We start from the raw sequence: 17,177 nt of genomic DNA on the forward strand, positions 1-17,177 counted from the left end.
TGCGCATATTTTTGATTCGGCATAATTACGAGCTAAATCGAGACCATGGCTTAGAGCGCCTTAGGTTTGATTCGTTTTGTCGCTTTGAATTTCAATGGATATCAAAGCGTTCTGCGAAATTATCTGTAACGTAAGAAAGGTTGGGTGGCTTGGACCGTCTCTCATATTACAAACATCGTAACCTAACAATAACCTTGAATTAAGATACTAAACGCTGATTGGTGGTAATTATTTAAACCACCAAATGAACGAAAGTGTTACAAGTACACCCATTAAGATTTAAGTTATCAGCCTAACAATGTCATGTTTTTTGATCATTTGGGCCGGTCGGATTGAAAAGGGCCAATTCTCCTTTTAAAATAAAATATTGTTGGCTTTTGGGCAGACAATGGTCAGTTCGAGCAAAAGAGTAACTATGCATAGGTATTTTCCACACTTTGGGCTCGATTCAGGCAATCTTTTTCAAAGGTACCATGTTTCAAAAGGCTACCTTCATTTGCTCGGAAATGATCCCAATAAAGTTGGTTGAATGACCTGCACTAAATGCAATAAAGAGTTCATCCGCCTCTGAGGGTGCTATTGAGTACGCACAAGCAACATGGTTGGCCGGAAGTTGTTGCTATGGAAACTGGCCCTTCATTCACTCTCTCTTTTCATTCTTTATGATGACAAGGTACAAATACTTTCTTTCCTGACGTACAGAAACGTTTTGTTTGGACGGAGGGCCTGAAATGAGCTGAAGGTTCAACAAGAGACATTAAATTGCTGATAAAGAGCAATAACTGCCATTAGGTTTGTTATACGTTATGCCTTACAAGATAGACAGATAGATAGATGGATAGATGGTTATATCAACGAGGAATTCGGATTATCATTATTATTAGGCATTGTCAAAAGTCTATGCCTAACATGAAAAAGATAGTTCAATCCAATTTCAAATTGGCATTTGAGATGTCAGGTTAAGAATTCTGCAGTCTAGTTTTGTTACATAACAATTACGCGTTAAACTCGTACTTTCATTTGAAGACGAGGATTGTGGGACGACCACCACGCCCTCGATCTATTTCAGGAGCTCGAAACGGGGATGCCATCTCTCCCCGTTGGTTCATCATCTTACCTAATTCAAGGTAACGAAGACATGCCCAATCCCAAATGCCCGCCGATTTCTTCTGGACCTCTTCAACTATCGTAACTTGTTCCCGAACATTCTCCGTCGTTTCAAAAACATGACATGGTCATCCCCAAGGAGCGCAAATCTCGCCCCAGAACAACACGAAATGCTTCCCTCCCTCCTCTGTAATCTTAGCGCTCTCCAAACGAACAAAAACCAATGTAGCGAAGGTCGAACGTAAAGTAGAGCGAGAATACATTCAATCAACATGCCCGAAATCTGACCCTGCGCAGGTTGCTTGGGTTACTCAACCTTTAGCGTTTCTTTCGGTATTTCTCCTTAATGTTGGGAGAGTCGTCGTTTGAAGGGACTGATCGCGTGCTGGTTTTAGGTGCTATCCAGACCACTGACAACAGATTTGTTTCTTAAACATCACCTATCAAGCAAGCTTGAGCTTGTTTCTCCATTTAGATGGGGCCCACATTCAGACCGTCTTGACCTGACCAGGCCAGGCCACCGACACGAGAATAGGATTTGCTATATAAGACGGGTGGCTGATCCAGTTAGGTATCAGTTTCCATTTCGAAACACACTGCCCAAGTAAGTGTTCCAGTGACTTTAACACTGCTGACTGATCCAGTGTTCTCATAAGACCTTTTGATTTTCGAGACCTCCACTCCAAAATGAAGCAAGCTTTGATCGCGCTCTCCCTCGTGGCCGCCACGACCACAGTGGTCATGTCCGAGCCTGTCCTTGGCGGGCTTGTGGCATTGGGTCTCTTGAAGCTTGGAGCTTTCAAGCTTGGAGCTGCCATCGGTTCTAGTAGCCGTCGTCGTAGTTACGGCAGACGCCGTGGATTTAGCCGCGGGCGACGTTTCGGCCGCTCCGTTGAGGTTGAGGGCGTTAAAGTCCAAGATCTTCTCTTGAAGGCTTCTGTCAATGATGTGGACGATTGTGCCAAGAACTTTGTCTGCCAACTGAACACCAAGTCTATCGAGTCCATGGATAGTGTTGAGCAAACCCTCTTGGCCATCTACGGTCAGGACGCCTCCATTGACGTGTCCAGGAGCGATGTTGAATTCCAATTGGCCGCCAACGTTGGCCGTTTGGCCGGAGCCGAGCAATGTCAAACCGTCTATGCCCGTTGTCCCATGGAATACGACCAACTCCTGCAAACTTTTGAGGGAAAATTCACCTCATCTGAAACTCTGAATCAACTTTAAATCTGATGCTAAGCAAGTACCAAACCAGCCTTCTATTCAGAAGCAAACTTAGAAAAATATGTCATGAATCAAAAAAAAAACCAGCTCTAGAAACAAAGAAACACACGTTTCCGAACACTGTAATTCCTGGAGCATTTGCTCCTGCAATCAAAATGTACAAATACAAATACAAAATACAAATACAAATACATGATGTAAAATGTTGTTTCCTCTCCCTTCATTTAATGCAATTGTTATGTTATCTGGAGATAGTTTGATGTAAGTTCAATTCTACGCCTAATTGTCTTAAGAAGTCGGTTTTTGTGATGCAATCAAGAATTTGGTGATCTTCTTGTCCCGTTTTGACACGCAATTTGGATTCACACACGCCAAACATGTTTCTCCAATACAAACATATTGCCTTGGACAGAGAAAACGCTCATGAGCTTGTCCGCAAGCCAATTCATCTTTTTGACGCTAGAAAGCAAAAGCATTATCAAATACGGACATCTCATGAAAAATACATGGCAAAAAAGACCCTAATCCGAATATTAAATGAGCCTCAATAATTTCTTTACATGGGATCAAACAGGCAACTGGCCAACTGGCAAAAGTAGACCCTGGATAAGTTTTGGGTGCTAACCTAGGTATAATAATGGAGCTCGAATGTCTCTTCATTGGACACTCATCATTCGATGGCGAGTCAAGTAAGAGAGCTGCCATCTGGCTCCATAATAGACAAACAAACAATTTTAGGGTGCAAACAAGTGCAGTTATTATGGTCCCTTGAACATTGCCCTTGTTCTGTGGACCTGTTGCCAATATCTTGTTCAAGCATTTATTTTATTCCGCTCGGGTCTCTCAGGGCTCGTTATCAAGGATGGAGTTGAATAGTGATGGGTCGAGTACAAAGACCCCTGATAATGGTGGAGAAGCGTAACATGCTCGTAAAATTTGAGTTTTGTTAGTCCAGACTTAAATCTAAGATAATCGTGATTACTGGTCTTTATGAATGCACGGAAGTGCTTGAATGATGCGTAATAATGGACTGGAATTTTCGTTAAAAATTAAAGGTATCTTCTAACAACCCAAACTTGAGCCTGATTTACATTTTCTAAAGTTTCCTCATAGTAAGGATTAATTTTGTTGTTTAAGGTCGAGCTGGTTTAGCCTCAGCCAACGCCCGAATCAATCATTAGGAATTCGTAAGACACGTCCGCAGGTGGGCATCATCCGTGTGGCTGTGATGACGTAACACCCTAAGAGGGACGAATTTCCTGTTTGATAGCTGCAGGCTTCAATAGACCCCAGAAACATCAATAAAAACAACCCCCGTGAGCTTAAACGTTCTTTCACGTTGTCAGCAAAAATGATAGAGATCGGGCGATAACTGCCTTGGTCTCGAAAATGATTCAGAAGGCGCTTAAGGCAACGAACTGAAGGGGAAATCCCGTATCTTTCTGCGGTGTCTCTCTGTCTGCAGTCTGTGTACGTAGGTAGCTGACCGTTGGTAACAATCGTTGTTGAGATTGATCTTATTACGTCAGCTTTAGCTGGACCCATGGAGTGGTCAGTCAATCTGATCTACATGGGTACATGTTTTAGTTGGGCTTTCAGGCAGGCACAATGAGATCGAAGCGAATTTCATTTCAAAAGGTACTTGCGTCATTGTTTGGCTTTTGTAGCAAAGTACGGGGTAGAATGACGAGCATGATTTTAAACAAACTGACTAATGGTAGTGCGGTCTTTAAACCGTTTCTAAATCTTGTTCATCTCTAAGCTGACGATAATTACGATGGGAAAAAGTAGGGAAATGCCAGCTTTTCAATCTGATCCGGGCAAAACTTTTAATTCAATTCCTGATCGGTGATCATTCATCAATTATATATTCAAGTGAATCAAATCATTGTGTTAAGTTATCAGAATAGTGCTTGTCATTGAAAAACTACTCGCAAATTCATGCCCTGTGGCGGTAAGAACAGTCAGCAAAAACTAATAAACCCATTCAATCCCTTAACTAGCGATCGCTTACCGACTTAGCGCCCATCTTTGCTTGAAAATAATATGAATTGGACTGCTTCGAATTCCTCAAAAAAAGTGACATATGCCTACTGAAATGACTCTACATAACGTTTCCACACATCAAGTGAATATTTTGCAAGGTTACCTGGCAAACTAGTTTCGACTTTCGTAACAGGTCTGATTTATCTCCAGCCCAAACGCAATGTCTGAAACCTTCGGTTCTGAATTCCATTTCCTTCGTCCGAAATGTATGGCAATGAAAGTGACAAACACATTGGCATCGACGGGCATCACAGCAACGATCGCTCTGAACTGTGGCCGAAAAGGCCTGCACATAATCGGGTTCATGGGTCAGGCAGAAATCGTGAATGGTGGTGGCATTGTCGCAAAAGTTCGGACACAACTGAATTTGCATTTCGGACGTCACATAAGCCTATCGGGGAATCGGACAGTCTGGTTAAATATGCAACAAACAAGATTCACCGTCTGGTTTGGTTTCTTAGTTGTCGAGCAAATTGGGAAGCAATCAGTGGAACGAAAATGCTTGAACGTTCAAATGTGTGCAATTTCTTGGCCAGGGTTCATTGAGCCAAATCATCGTTGTTCAACTGATTCAAAAGTGCATGTACAGCATCCAAACCTTAGATCCTGTTCCATTAAGGGTGTTGAAATGCTTGAAAATGTTCTCCTCGCAAGGCACGAATGGTTGGTTCGCCAGGGTATCTGGTTCAAGAAAATTTAGGAACAAATTCCCAATGTTCCCCACACAAATATTCGGAAATGTGATCATCAAGATCCAAAACGATGTTTGTCTCATTTTAACATGTGTTCAACATGCTTACGGAAGTCCTTTCAACAAGTCATGTTTTGAAAAAGATGTTTCGACTTTTTTGATTGAAATTTCATTTCGTAGAAGGAGTTTAGTCAAAATGACATTAAACTTTACCAATAGATGGATACATAGTAAGGGAAGTAAGGATCAGTAGGTAAGGATATAGTAAGGATTGAAATAGTATTGGGATGGGTAGATTAGTACCCTATATTAGAAGAGTACGACAGTGAGTTCAGTGCATCATTGTAGTGGAATTTTGAATCTTCAATTCCGTTCCAAAACAATGCATGCGTTCATATGGGTCCCACATCCAAACTAATCACATTTAATAAAAAAAAATATGCCTCGGTTTTAGTTACTCTTCAGGCAGCCTTAAGCGCATTGAACGTTTTGAACACTTCATGAGCCACTTTTTTATCTTTTCCATCGAAAAATACATAATTTGAATCTGCTGTTGGAGTAAAATTGGGTTAAAACGCTAGAATAATGTTTTCTCGGCTCGAGGTAGCGTTAGCAAGTATGTATGTTATGGATAAAGTCCAAAGAACTAATCAGAATTGACATGGAGATTACTGTAAGCAAGATTACTTTATACATGTAAGGATTATGCTCCTGCAAATAAACGTGGCTACATATAACTTGATCTCGCTTTGACGTGCTTTCGCAATCTCAATAGACAATATCCCTTGCCGTTGTATCGAGTCGAGACTATTCGTGTGAATATAAACTAGTTTTTGCTTATTACCATTTGGACGCAACAATTACAATCGACAACGATTAAAGTTAATTAAGTAAGTGCCGTAATCATGCCTTCACTTAACCTCATTCCATGAGCATTGTCAAGATGCCTCCTTAAAAAGGAAAGGTAGGTCATTGATTAATGATGGCAATAAAAAAATACAATTGGTAAGATACACAAAAATATGCCAAAAACAAATGAAAATTAGGGCATAAAACTTTCGGCCAAAACTAAAACGCCCTAATATAGACTTTACCCACAGAAACATACTGTTGATTTTTTTTTTGGAGCTAAGATCTACGGACATTGTAACCGACTCAAAGAATGTCATTCAATTAAAAAAATGTCATTTCTAACTGATTAGAAACAAACTATAACGAGAAATGGTCAGGTACATTAGTAAAACACTTACTCTAAACCAAACGCCACGGTTACAAAACTTCATTTCTTGGCTCTGTGTTCACGAGTGGCTGGAAAGCAAGTTTCTAGTCACTTGTATAGAGAAAGAACATTTCTTTTTTGAGGACTGGTTTTCAGGGGTATAATGTTTCTTCTCATGCACGCAAAGGAAACCAAACGCCACGGCTAGAAATGTTTTTTCATAGCTCTGTGTTCAAGTTTCTGGTCACTCTTGATAAGAAAGAACAGTTCCACAAGTCAGATTTGACTTTGAGTGGTTTTGAGTGAAAATCAAACCGTGGAAACAGGTTCTCACAAAAGATAGCGTATTCAATACGTATTCAATAGCCGGTTCTCTCTTCACAAATAGTTTATTAAGTTCGGATTTCAAAAATTCCACACGGTCAACACCTAAAACGCATTCGCCATTTCGTCAAGCCCTCTCGTATGAAGCGAAGCTCGGGCAAGCCCTTGCTCTTCACTTCAAACTTGACGGCATGAAACGGCAAAAGCATTGAAGGTGTTTTGACCATATGAACTTTCTTCAACCCTCATTCATAAAAACTTCGCGCAAAAAATGTGCCTGTTATTAGCTCTCGAGAAAAGGAAAATAGCGCCCTCTAAGAACTGAGCTTCATTGTGCTTCCAGAGCAATGCTTCCAGACAAATGGCGAAGAAAAGCGGTAAATAACTGTCAAACAGCGTAAGCAAAAGCCGCATCTGACAAGATTATCCCTTTACATCGTGCATCTTAGTGCACTCTCTTTCTTTTTTCTTTTTTCCATAACATAAAACAACAATTGCCTGAGGCTCGCTTAGCAAATGCGGATTGCTTTTTGGCTGTAGTCTTTTTTAACAGAGGGCCCCATTTCAATGATTTTCAAGGACCAAGATAGAGCGTCCTCTTTTAAAGTCTGGCTCTGTTGTAGCATATGAAAGGCTCTGTGTGAATGAAAAAGGGTTTTACGAAGAAAGATAAATAAAGGGCAGTCGATCCGGAATGAAGGAGCGAGAACATGGCGCAATTGGTCTGAAACCGAAGTTACCCCGAAGTTTTAGTGTTCTAGGTGCTAGCAATTAACAAGAGGAAGCCCAAAAATGGCTCCACCCACTCAAGAACAACTAAAAACGGCTCATGGAGCACGAGGACAACTCTTTCGGTTGATGGAAAATGGCATCAAAGCAATGAGCGACGGTGTCGAGAAACTAGAGCAAGACCCCCAACCCCCATCCAATCAAATCGAAGTGCTCGCCAGCCAGATCCCTCATCACCGAGACAGATTTGAAAAGGTGGCCAATTCGGTGATGAAATGTCAGGAATGGGGCACCCCACGTGGTTTCGTGAACGCATATTTTGAAATGCGACAGTACTAAATTTTACCCAGTCGCATTTCAAGATGTGCGCTCACGAAACTATCTGATACTCCCAGTAGGTGCAACTGGGTACAAATCGCATCTCAAAATATGCACTCACGAATCCATGTGGGGGTGCCCCATTGGAAGGTATCCCAGAAGGAGCAACTTCATCAGATGGCCACGAGCTATGGTTGTGTTCCATGGATCTCACTATTTCCGACCTGGCTGAGCGCCTTGCGGCACTCAAAACCAATGCGGATCAAAGCACTCCTACCCAACCCACCGCAACACCAGCTCTGATCAAAATACCCACCAAGGGAGCTCGTCCGCAAGCCAAGTCACCACCGCACTGCAAGTATCCCTAGGCCTAAAGACCTTTAAGCAGTGGCGACAATGGGGGGACAAATTTGCAACTACGACAAAGTTGACCCTCCTCTCGAAATCGGAGCAGTTAGCTCAATTAAGGGCCCTTCAAACCCCAGAGTTCTTAGCCCACACCATCCGCACAATGGAAATTCCCCTCAATACAACACTTGGGGTCGAGGAAGTCTTAGACAAAATTCAAGCGGACCTCAAAAGCCAACAAAACCTAGGCCTTGAACAATACAACCTAATACGTAGGCGTCAAGGCATCAACGAAGCATATGCAGATTTTTACACTGGGTTATGAGAAGCGGCAGAAGCCACAGATCTGTACATCATGAATCACAAATCATGGTTAGCAACCTTTATACTGGTTGGCATCAGAAGTGAAGAAACATGACAAAAAATTCTGGAGAAGAACCCTCCACCAGCTCTCGTAGAAATCCATAATCTGTGTCAAGCTCAAGAAAACGCTGAACGCCATGGCAAGGCTTTATTGAACTCGCCCTCTCAAGACCACCAATACTCCCTTGAAGAACTAGAGATTAACAAGCTGAAATCAACCTATTAAAAGAAATAATATGTCAAGAACGGCACGTCAACACCAAAACCAGCTCAAAAGAACATCATGTAACAGATGCGGATCTGAAGAACCTCACTACGACATGGAAAAATGCCCTGCCTTTGGGAGAGTCTGCAATGCTTGTCAAAAGCCTAACCATTTCTCCAAATATTGCAAAAGCAAACACTCAAAAGGCTATGGTTATAATTATAGGGTAGATGATGTGAGCTCAGTACAAATAGACAATGTGACAGGCAGCCAAGCTGGAACATGCCAACTAAGTTACGTGGACTTAGAGGTCTATGAGACACCCTCTGGGTCCTTTCTCACTTTGATAAAAAGAGCCTTACCTGACACTGGATCTGCTACAAACGTCATGAGCCTTGAAGATTTTCAAACACTCGGAATCCCCACTGGTGCCCTCTCAAAACCCCAGATATCACTCACGGCAGCAAACGGGTTACCTCTTGATACCATCGGGTTAATTGATGTAGAAATTTGATTGAAGCAAGCCCAACACACCACTTCCATGTTCATATCCAAAGACCATAAAGGGACAATATTGAATCTTTCAACATGTAAAGTTTAGGTATTGTTTCCCCCTCCTTTCCACAACCTGTGGGAGGATCTTATGGCGAAATCGACGGTTCGTTTGACCTGTGCCAGAACTGAAGCAGGAAGACATAGAGCACGCTCCCCCACAAGACCAAGAGGCCACTCCAGAGAGAAGAAGTAGTCCACGAAATCGTTCCAAACCAATCTGCTTTTTAGACTGATCTTTTTAACCATTGTAAAACGATCACGGTAATGTCAAATTGTATCAATAGAACATAAACTTGGGGGGAGGATGTTGTAGCATATGAAAGGTTCTGTGTGAATGAAAAAGGGTTTTACGAAGACAGAAAAATAAAGGGCAGTCGATCCGGAATGAAGGAGCGACAACAGGCTCTAGAGGACGCTCTTTATGCCCTCAACCTCCGCAAGGGGCATCCTTCTTTTTGTTGTGATTAAATCTCGAGAGCCTATTGTCATTGAATAAATATCATTGAATGGGCCAGGGCAAAAGCCACGGATTTGACGAAATTTAAATAGATCAGATTAGAGGGCTCATGGGTGTTTAAGGCCAAATATACTTGGTTATGGTGCAACTTCTGATGAAAATTGCCACCTTCTGAGGGTCTTTATAGGCTTTCAAGTAATCAGTTTCAATGGGGTACCCCCACGTGGTTTCGTGAACGCATATTTTGAGATGCAATTTTTACTCAGTTGCCCCTACTGAGAGTATCAGACAGTTTCGTGGACACACATTTTGAAATGAGACTGAGCAAAATTTAGTACTGTCGCATTTCAAAATGTGCTTTCACAAAACCACCTTGGGGTACCCCATTGGACGTATGATAGGTAACGAAATTCGGAATTTTGAACTTCAGGCAGTCATTGGCTTTATCAACGCTTATAAACACATTGATGAACATCCGCATTTTCTAATTTGTGTTTACTCCTCCTCCATACTTGGTGAAGTCCTCGATCACCTCGGTAAAACCGAGTAAAAGTAAGTAAAAGTGGTAAAACTCGAACACAATTCAAACAATGGTTACTTATTCAGATGAAACATTGAAATGATTTTGATCAAAGTAAGGTGAACCAAGAATTAACCTTCGCTGCGATCGTATTTATCCATTTACAAACGATAAAGTGTAAAGATGATACAATTTCAATGTATTGTATTCACATTTAATTAGGATCAAAGGAAGGCCTTTCTTTGATCTTTCGGTGATAGAAACCTTTAATTGTTCCAAACTGAAGATTACCAAATCATTAGGTAAACACTAAAAAACTTGAAGGAGTCGTTAGAGAGTGATTCTCAAATTTCAAGGCGTTTTTTTCCAAAAAACGAAATTTCCTCTGGAGTTCTGACTTCTGAGGAGCGATTTTTAAAGCTCTTACCCGGGTGATATTGTATGGTCGTTACCCAATAAGAAAAGCCACTCGCCACTTAAGTCAAGGGATTTTTACCTGATTTGGCCAAACACAAGATGTACATATAGTAATCTGGCTAAAGGAGGTACCCTTCTTGATTACAGGCACCTATTTCTTTGTCCCCAAAACAGACCGTTATATATTCCGTTGGTTCCCAAATGAAAACTGCGTTTGCAGAATTAGTCAGAATGACTTGCTCATCTCATGGTTTCCATACATGGCCTGAGCTCATTCAACACATCTGTGCAATAGTTTGAAGCCAATCTTCATGCGGAAAGGGTTATCAAACTCACGTTGGCTTGGAGAGGTTGATCAATTTTGCTTTTCACTCATAGCGCTGATATTTTCATTCTGAATGTAAAAACCTGAAGATTTTCTGATTTGGATCGCAGTTTCCTAAACTTGACCTTTAGTCACAGAAGCAATACAGAAATCACAAGTATAAAACAATCAACATACTTAAAAAGGCCATGAACATCAAGACCATGAGGGTAACGCTTCTCTGCGCCCATGCACAATCCATCTCCAAGGGTTTGAAATCCGTCACCCTGCTAAATAGGCCTTACATGTGGGAGAACACGAGTCATGCCCACTACTCGTTTTCGCGCTGCAACATGTTGATTGCCTTCCCACCATAGCTTGAAAAACGAGAGTGTACGTATGTAGAGTGTATGTAGTTCCTCTATTGTCCACGACTTCCTTGCTTCGTGGATTGACTTACTGACCTTTAATCTTTCGTTTGGAGATACATGTAGCTGCGACAACAGTCCTGAGAACCGAGTCATTCAAGAACTCTCTGTGATAGTTCGGTTAACGTAAGAGCTCATTTACTTAGCATACCTTGAACCTAGAAGTCATGGCGGTGATTTCAATCTTGATTATTGCTGTCACACTCTTGGCTTGTGATTTCGCGCGCAGAACAATCAGACACTACTTTGAGCCTTCCTTGAGCCGCAGTTTGGTCTTGGACTTTGTCATTACCATTGAATTGTGTACGGGCTCTTTTGAGCTCGGAGTGATTTTGGAAAATTATGGAGTTTGGGTTTGGAGTGTCGGCCTTTATCTCCTAGCCTTTTACCAGTGTTCTCGGTGGCAAGGGTTCACCATGCCCACACCTCTCCTACATTTTCTGGATAGCATCACCGGTCATGCAACTTGGAAAGAAGCAGCTATGAGGACTCTCGTTCTCTTGGCCTCCGGATGGATGACATATCAGTACATCAGTGCTGTCTGGCGATTGGAGCTCTCCACTTTTCATTCTCAAAGGCCTGAAAAGGTGGCTGCTTGTTCGATTCCTTGGAAAGAACTAGAGACCTACAAGTGTTTTCTGGCCGAGGTGATTGGCTCCTTTGTCTTGGGTATTGGCCCCCAACTAGTTTCGGATAATCCAACCCTTTCCAATAACGATCCTGTCGTGACTGCTGGGATCAATGCAGCCTTGGTGACGGTCACGGTCGTGGCTGTACTGGATATTTCTGGAGGCATGTTCAACCCCATGTTAGCCTCAATCCTCTTGGGTGGTTGCACTGGTCACTCCTGGATTCAACACATCTTGGTTTATTGGATTGGTGCAGCCTTGGGAACTTTGGCAGCCTTTAAGGTTTATCCTACTATCAAAGAGATGGTTTACCCTGTTCACTTTCAAATTGGAGAAGAAACAAAGAAAGATCTTTGAATGGAAAGCTGGTTTTGGTATTGTATTTTTCACGTATTATCGATCAAATAAATTTTATCATGACCTAGTCATCATATTAAGCTCCGCCCCAGCGGCATGAGATCTGATCACAGGGGTAGGCATAGGATTATACTCACTGTTGGGAATTGAAAAATTATTTTGACCAAACTCAGGCATTTGATTACCAACAAGGTTACTTCGCTGCTGTTTATTATACCGTCGCAACAATACCATGCCCAGAAGAAGGACAATGAACAAGCTTCCCACTACGATGAAACCTCGAAAAAGCTTGCCCGCTGAAAAGAAAAATATCGAAATAATCATTACTTTAAATATCTACGAAATTCGAGCTACTTAGCACTTACGTTTACTTGATGCTTCTGGATGATTTGGCTCCATATCTGAATAAAAAACGAATATATTTTACTTTATGCCATAATTGTAAGTTTGGAAAAATACCTTGAGGAATAGGTTGTTGGATGTTGGATGGTGGCCCAAGGTGGATGGAATCTGATTTGCAAGGTCCAAGTCTCTCGAAGTTCAGACTTGAATCACATTCCATGGCAGCATCCAGTAAGCAACGGTTTCTATATGTTGTTCCATCCGTTCCACATACGGGATTATTTTCCCTGGTACATGCAGCCAAAGGGCAATCAGAATCAGATCCAGGGCTGATTTCGCACGCACTTAATTTTACCACCGTTAGGTTAAGATTGTGCATACACGATAAATGCTCAAGGATACAAAGGTTCCCGTAAGTCTTTCCATTATTGCCGCACACTGGTTTGAGCTCTTTAGTGCAACCTTCCGTGGAACATAGCTTCTCGGGGTTCTTAGACGAACAAGAGCCCATTTGCCAATAGATCTTCGTGACGTTTTGGGCACAAATGGCTAGTTCCATAAGACATTTGTTCGCAAAATCCCGATCCCCGTTCAAGCAAATAGGCTGATTCTCTTTGGAACACGTGGTGTTACAACCTTTTTCTTGGGCAAGTTCTAGATCTAGATCGTAATCATCCTCAAAATCAGATGGGTCGGTTTGAGACTCGTCATAGGTGTAGAACTCTTCTGTAGAGACATGGTCGCAAGTACCTGGGCTGTGCTCCACCAAATCCTTCTCTTCACATTTCTTCAGGTTAAGCTTGCAAAGGTTGGGGTAAGTGACTTGGTCAGAACCACAAAATGGCTGATAGTCCGTGGGACAATTTGCTTGGCATTCAGCAGAGCAGGTATCGTTGCTGACTACTCGAAGAGTTGGATTAGATAAGCAGCGCTGACGTTCCAAATAACATTTGTTTTGATAAATGATTCCGTCTGATCCACAAACAAAGTCCCTACCTTCCCAGATACACACAGATTCACATGGGCTGAGCTCTGAAACAAAATGGAAAAAATTTGCATCTGGCGAGAAAAAGTGGTTCATATTTGTTTTGTACTTACGTTTCGACCATCGTGACTGAAACAGGTGGTACCTGTCACGTTTATAGTGATCCCGGTTCGCATGACCCAATCGAAAATACCAGTCAATGGTTCTCTGGCATTTTTGCCGGTTTCTTAAACGCTCCAAAGAATAAGAACATTGATCGGAGCACCAGGTGCAATCAAAATTCAAGCGGCATGCTTGCAAAGTCGTTCGGGCCAAACAATCTGAGCCGTCCGATTGGAGACGTGAAATGATGACCTGATAAGTTTGGTCTAGGATTTGGTTCACATCAATATTTTCGCGAGGGTATATTCCAACCTTCACTTCTGCTAATCAATTCAAAAGAGACAGTAGTTGAATGAATTGGTTTTGGTTGAAATATTATAGTCTCGATTTCCTGACCTCTTTGATGGTTTGATTGGGTGGCGAAGGAATCAATTACACCAATAACAAATGAATATCCATTTGCTTGGCAATCTTCAATGATTTCCTTTTTGATGTCTTTGTACAAAAAAGACATTGAACCATCCACATGTAGATGTAGTTCTACAATGATTGGTGTCTTTTCATGACCTTTGAAGTGTCGTTCCCACCTTACATTAAGTTTTTTATCTGAAAAATAAATTTGTCAATGATTAATAAGTTATTCATTTAACATCATAGTTTTTGGAATTCAAACTCTCCTTTCAAGGATTGGAATTATCAGTAAATTCGTGAATGAAGTTACAGCGAGCTTTAACAAAACAGACGTTTTCTTATCAAACAACTTTCCCATTTTAGAGTTATGACACGTCATTTGGCACAAGTAAAGCTTTGAAGAGTGTCAAAGAAAAGAAAAGTAGCCTTGGTAACTACAGTGTTTTGAGTTTTGGAATTTGGGATGAAAATGAATTTTGAAACAAGCGAAGGAGCCATGAACACATCAAAGTAAAGCCTCACTTGATTTGATAAGATATTCATTCAATCATTTCTCTTAAAGTAGGGAAAACTTGAACAATATTTGGAGACGATCTTGCGAAGAAGTTGTCTCGATTAGATTTCAAACGTTACCTAAGCCTTGAAGCCTCAGATTGTATTGATTTAAAACACAGATAAGCAATGAGGGACCCAAGAGATCAATTTCAAGTTTATTTGTAAATTTTGAAGAAGCAGCACACAAGAAAGCAGCACAGAAGACTGGAAAATATCCCCAGCTTGAGAGTAAACATGTTTGGATTCCTATCATCCAGTATTTTAAACTTTTTTCATGCATACATACATCCCGATACTCGTGTATTTTCAGCATTTCCTGAATTCCTCAACTCCTTTCTCAAAATTATTGATTACAGAGTGGCAAGAAATACCGGCTGCAGATTGGTATGCCATTTAAGCCCGCTATCCGATAGGGATGGGATCCAAAAAATGAGTAAGAACTATCCAAAGAAGAAGTTCAGAGCGTCTCACTCGAAATGGCCGACCCTTGCCCTTCATTTGCCACCACCAAAACCTCAAAGTTACGACGAACTCGATCACAGTTGACACGGGGAGGACAAGGAGCGGAGGCGAGTTTTTTTAAACCCTCGTACAGGCCTCCGAGTTAAGGCCTGGCCGTTACCCAGAATGAGTATCCGCTCACCACTTCGGCGTGTGTATTTTCATACCGGTTAACGTTCAAGACCCTAACTCCGAGATAAGAGCTTTAAAAAACAGACCTCAGGCCAGGTTACCCTCCCCTGCGATGACAGATAGCTATTTCCTGCACAGAAGAGGCTTATGGTTTTCTGGAACATTAAACTGAAAATGACCATTTTGATGCCTTTGGTCAAAGCTCTTTTTAAAATACCACTAGGCGAGTAATCAATATTGACTGCACGAACATCTTTGAATTTAAACCAGCAACTGAAAAATTGTAGTTGACTTTAGGTTTAACAATAAATCACATGTATCCCTTCGTATCCGTCATTAGATGTTTGTTGCGCGGCACGTTTCTTCACAGAAAACCTGTGTTCCTAGTGAACCTTGTTTTTTAACACGTTTGTTCCTCAAATTTGAGCCCGTGGTTTATTGCTGGGAATCAAATTCCAATAAATGTATGTGTGGACTGAAACATTATCCTGGAGCATTAAAAGCACAATGAGTGTTAAGCGTTGCCAATTGTGCTTTGTCGGAACCTTTTAGGTCTTATTTATTTAAGTCCTAGCCTTACTTGGCTTTTTTAATTGCAATTGATCCTAGGACTAGTAAGCATGTGTTGCGAGTGGAAGAAGAATAATGCGATAAAGTGTTGTTTGGTCTCACCCTTTATTGCCGTCCACGTGACTTTTGTCTCCGTGGTCGTACATAAAGTCATTAATGGGGCGATGTAACTGGGAAAAACCAAGGGCGATCCTTGGTCCATGATAATGGAACCGGCAGTGGTGATGTTGAAGGTATTAACTGATCTGCCATAAAATGGCACCGACCAAGGCAATTCAATGGTCTAAAGCAAGAATGAAAGTAAGAATATAAAAGTGATTGAAATATGCACGAATGAGTCAGCTCCCTTGAATGCAATAAGATTGAATATATCGTGCATAAATGTCACTCCACTCACCCTAATTTCATGGTCATTATGGGTCTTCACAAAATAATCCACATCGTCGCCCCATTCGAGTCCGGTGACTTTGTTCCAGTTTGAAGTCTCCACCTTACTTTTATACCATTGATCCTCAACAATCTTGATTGAGAATGAATATTAGAGTGAAGGACTATGCCAATGCAGAAAAATCCAATTCAACTTAAATTCAATACGATTTTAACACTTACGCTTGGTGGTAATGACGAACCTCTAACTGAATCGACGATGTTTTCTTGCGTTTGAAATTGAGCTTTTATCAAATCAGTCGCACGAATAAAGGCCAATGACTCATGTGTCGTCAATACCAAGCAAAACAACCGCAACATTTTCTCTGGGTAACAGTTAACCATAAGGAGTTGCAAAAGGTTTCTAAAGTATTGTTAATGCACGGTTCAGATCAATGGGGTTGATTTAGCCAAGAAGAGATAAGAGTGTTGTTTAGCACCATATCTTATCTTGCTTTAGAATGAATCAACAAGTCTTGCCCAACAATGGGTTCGGAAAAGGTTCAGATGCATCATATTCATCATGAATGGTCAAGTCGACTTATAATGAGAGTATTAAGAAGCTCTCTGAAATTGCAACAGATAAATAAAGCCTATTACTGCGAACTATTCGGGTATCCATTAAAATTCCCTCGTAGGCCTCGTCAATGAAAACCTTAACGTCGTTAATCTTTGGAATTTGACAAAAAGTAACGGAAATTAGGCATTATTCGCTAATCGTTGCTTTGGGTAAAAACAGCGGCATTTTCTGACAGAATCACATATGACGTGACTTAATGGGAGAACTGATTACAGGAATGGATAATACTGTTTCTAAAATATTTGATTAATCAACTAACCAAAAGTCGTGTTTACCGGAAGCAGCCTTGGCCTGAAGAAGGAAAAGGCTGTCAGTTTGATCACCCTAAATGG

At 41.3% G+C, this 17,177-nt stretch overlaps 4 protein-coding genes across 5 annotated transcripts; 2 read left to right on the forward strand and 2 right to left on the reverse strand.

The window, feature by feature from the left end:
• The first annotated feature begins 1,370 nt into the window (after positions 1 to 1,370).
• Positions 1,371 to 2,461, forward strand: LOC131885415 (uncharacterized). The gene is made up of 2 exons (XM_059233450.1): positions 1,371 to 1,711; positions 1,781 to 2,461. The coding sequence occupies exon 2, from the start codon at positions 1,795 to 1,797 to the stop codon at positions 2,332 to 2,334; it is 540 nt and encodes a 179-aa protein (XP_059089433.1). The 5' UTR covers positions 1,371 to 1,711; positions 1,781 to 1,794; the 3' UTR covers positions 2,335 to 2,461.
• Positions 2,420 to 5,449, reverse strand: LOC131885404 (uncharacterized). The gene is made up of 3 exons (XM_059233441.1): positions 4,976 to 5,449; positions 4,481 to 4,768; positions 2,420 to 2,790 (listed from the first exon to the last, which is right to left on the reverse strand). The coding sequence occupies exons 1-3, from the start codon at positions 5,150 to 5,152 to the stop codon at positions 2,620 to 2,622; spliced, it is 636 nt and encodes a 211-aa protein (XP_059089424.1). The 5' UTR covers positions 5,153 to 5,449; the 3' UTR covers positions 2,420 to 2,619.
• Positions 5,450 to 10,967: 5,518 nt separating this feature from the next.
• Positions 10,968 to 12,310, forward strand: LOC131881955 (aquaporin-11-like). Its single transcript, XM_059228958.1, has one exon. It carries the CDS (start codon positions 11,423 to 11,425, stop codon positions 12,239 to 12,241), a length of 819 nt encoding a protein of 272 aa, XP_059084941.1. The 5' UTR covers positions 10,968 to 11,422; the 3' UTR covers positions 12,242 to 12,310.
• On the reverse strand, positions 12,250 to 16,681 carry LOC131881941 (uncharacterized). 2 transcript variants are annotated; one of them, XM_059228947.1, is made up of 8 exons: positions 16,449 to 16,681; positions 16,237 to 16,359; positions 15,942 to 16,122; positions 14,067 to 14,276; positions 13,682 to 13,990; positions 12,701 to 13,615; positions 12,607 to 12,642; positions 12,250 to 12,537 (listed from the first exon to the last, which is right to left on the reverse strand). In XM_059228947.1, the coding sequence occupies exons 1-8, from the start codon at positions 16,608 to 16,610 to the stop codon at positions 12,299 to 12,301; spliced, it is 2,175 nt and encodes a 724-aa protein (XP_059084930.1). In that variant the 5' UTR covers positions 16,611 to 16,681; the 3' UTR covers positions 12,250 to 12,298. The 2 variants fall into 2 exon arrangements, with proteins under 2 accessions (XP_059084930.1, XP_059084921.1); XM_059228938.1 differs by having other exon boundaries at positions 13,682 to 13,993.
• Positions 16,682 to 17,177: the final 496 nt, after the last annotated feature.

This window comes from Tigriopus californicus, chromosome 1 (genome assembly GCF_007210705.1).
Source record: "Tigriopus californicus strain San Diego chromosome 1, Tcal_SD_v2.1, whole genome shotgun sequence".
NCBI lineage: Eukaryota > Metazoa > Arthropoda > Copepoda > Harpacticoida > Harpacticidae > Tigriopus > Tigriopus californicus.

Coding starts and splice junctions, on each gene's coding strand:
- LOC131881955 (XM_059228958.1), top strand. CDS start 11,423: ATGGCGGTGATTTCAATCTTGATTATTGCTGTCACACTCTTGGCTTGT.
- LOC131885415 (XM_059233450.1), top strand. CDS start 1,795: ATGAAGCAAGCTTTGATCGCGCTCTCCCTCGTGGCCGCCACGACCACA.
- LOC131881941 (XM_059228938.1), bottom strand. CDS start 16,610: ATGGTTAACTGTTACCCAGAGAAAATGTTGCGGTTGTTTTGCTTGGTA. Junction 16,360..16,448: donor GTTCGTCATTACCACCAAGC/GTAAGTGTTAAA, acceptor TTCTCAATCAAG/ATTGTTGAGGATCAATGGTA. Junction 16,123..16,236: donor ATAATGACCATGAAATTAGG/GTGAGTGGAGTG, acceptor TTCTTGCTTTAG/ACCATTGAATTGCCTTGGTC.
- LOC131885404 (XM_059233441.1), bottom strand. CDS start 5,152: ATGAGACAAACATCGTTTTGGATCTTGATGATCACATTTCCGAATATT. Junction 4,769..4,975: donor TTAATGGAACAGGATCTAAG/GTTTGGATGCTG, acceptor ATTCCCCGATAG/GCTTATGTGACGTCCGAAAT. Junction 2,791..4,480: donor AGTCGAAACTAGTTTGCCAG/GTAACCTTGCAA, acceptor TTTGCTTTCTAG/CGTCAAAAAGATGAATTGGC.